The 1,581-nt window shown below is 30.8% G+C and overlaps 1 protein-coding gene across 1 annotated transcript; it reads right to left on the bottom strand.

The window, feature by feature from the left end:
• Window positions 1–105: 105 nt before the first annotated feature.
• NAEGRDRAFT_54982 (uncharacterized protein) lies at window positions 106–1,336 on the bottom strand (the record flags this gene model as incomplete). The annotated part of the gene is made up of 1 exon (XM_002668012.1): window positions 106–1,336. A coding segment is annotated over one exon (1,231 nt), but the record flags the coding sequence as incomplete, so codon positions are not given.
• Between the last annotated feature and the right edge of the window lie 245 nt (window positions 1,337–1,581).

Genomic DNA, 1,581 nt, shown 5'->3' with positions numbered 1-1,581 from the left:
ATCCATAATATAAATCTCTCAATTCCTTTGCTCTAACTGTGAATGGTGTTTCTACTTCTGTTGTTGTTGTTGAATCTTCATGTGGTTCATTTAATTGTGAACTACCTTCCTTTAATACTCTAGCTCTATTATAATTAACACGTGTTGTATTTGAATATTCAACTTTTTTAGGTTGAGCCATCTTTTCTAAATCTTTTTGAATATTTTCTTGTTTGTTTTGTTGATTTGCAACAATTTTCAATCTATCAATTGTTTGTAATAATTTTGTTTGTTTTCTTAATAATTCTTTCATTGCATGTTTTCTTTCAATAGTTCCAGCCTTTGTTGTTGAATTAATATCTTCAGTTTCTTTAATTCTCCATGCTTCTAATTCTTCATACATGATTGCAAAATCTTGAGCTTTTCTTGGATGCATTCTTCTCTTAATTTCTTTTTGTTTTTTTGAGCTTTGTAATTCATCAAATTGTTGAGCTCTATAAATTGTTTCTTGAAATTCTTCTTCTCTCTCCTCACGTATTTTATCAGCTCTCCTCTTTGCAATCCATCTACGAACATTTCTTTGAATTTTTACAGCCATTTCAATTTGTAATTTTCTTAACATTTCATAATCAAAATAATATGTTGAAGCTTTAATAACTCGATCTCCACTGGTATCTATGGTTAATCCTGGTTTTTCCATTTGTGTACCTTGTTCTCGTAATGTTTGTTGAGCTTGACTTGAAAACTTTTTAGTTTGTGTTTCTCTATGATATAATTGTACATTTCTTTGTTTTTGATTTTGTGATTCAGTTTGTGTTGATGCATGATGATATAATAGATTATTAACTGTATTTCTAAATCCACCTAGGAATGGTTTTTGAATATTTTCATTATATACATTGACAATGACTGTCTTGTTGGGAAATTCTTCACCATAGTAAATTTCTAATTGTATTTGATAGGCTGGTTTGGGTGCTGTATTATAATTGGCTGGACGTGGATGTATTACATATTCTCCCTCAGTATTGGTTTCAGAGGTTTTCTTCTCTCGTATTGGACCTTTTTGTTTATAATATTGTTGTTCAAAATTTACTTGTGTTCCAAAGTCATCTTGATTGATATCCGTACTGTTATTATCATCTTCATCTTCATCGTCTGAATAAACTTCCTCCTCAGCCTCATGATGAAATTGTTGTTGTTGTTGAAGAGAAGATGTTGGATATTGTGATGGTTGAGGTTGATTATTTCTTGGATGTTCTTCCTCATTCTTACTATCATCATTGAGATTTGTTCGTGATTCATCATTGTCTTCATCATCTTCATTGAGAGATGCTGCTGCGTGGTGATTTCCGTTCATTTTTAACGTTTGTTTTTTTGGTTTTAAGGGTTGTTGAAATTGTAGTTTATTTGGAGGGAAAATTTACAGCAAACTTCTTTCAGTTGTCTTTTTTAACCAACAATATTAACTTTCTCTGTAATGTGATTTCAATACTTTGCCTGGCATTATAATTATTTTCAACTAGATACCAATTGCTCTAGCATATAGCTTTTCTTCCGACACCAATTTGAGGTTCAAATTCAACTTCAAATTCAAACCTGCAC

The sequence above is a fragment of the Naegleria gruberi genome, assembly GCF_000004985.1.
Source record: "Naegleria gruberi genomic scaffold NAEGRscaffold_901, whole genome shotgun sequence".
Lineage (NCBI taxonomy): Eukaryota > Heterolobosea > Eutetramitea > Acrasida > Naegleriidae > Naegleria > Naegleria gruberi.
Note: the sequence above shows the minus strand (reverse complement) of the source record. Positions and strands in the feature narration are given on the sequence as shown.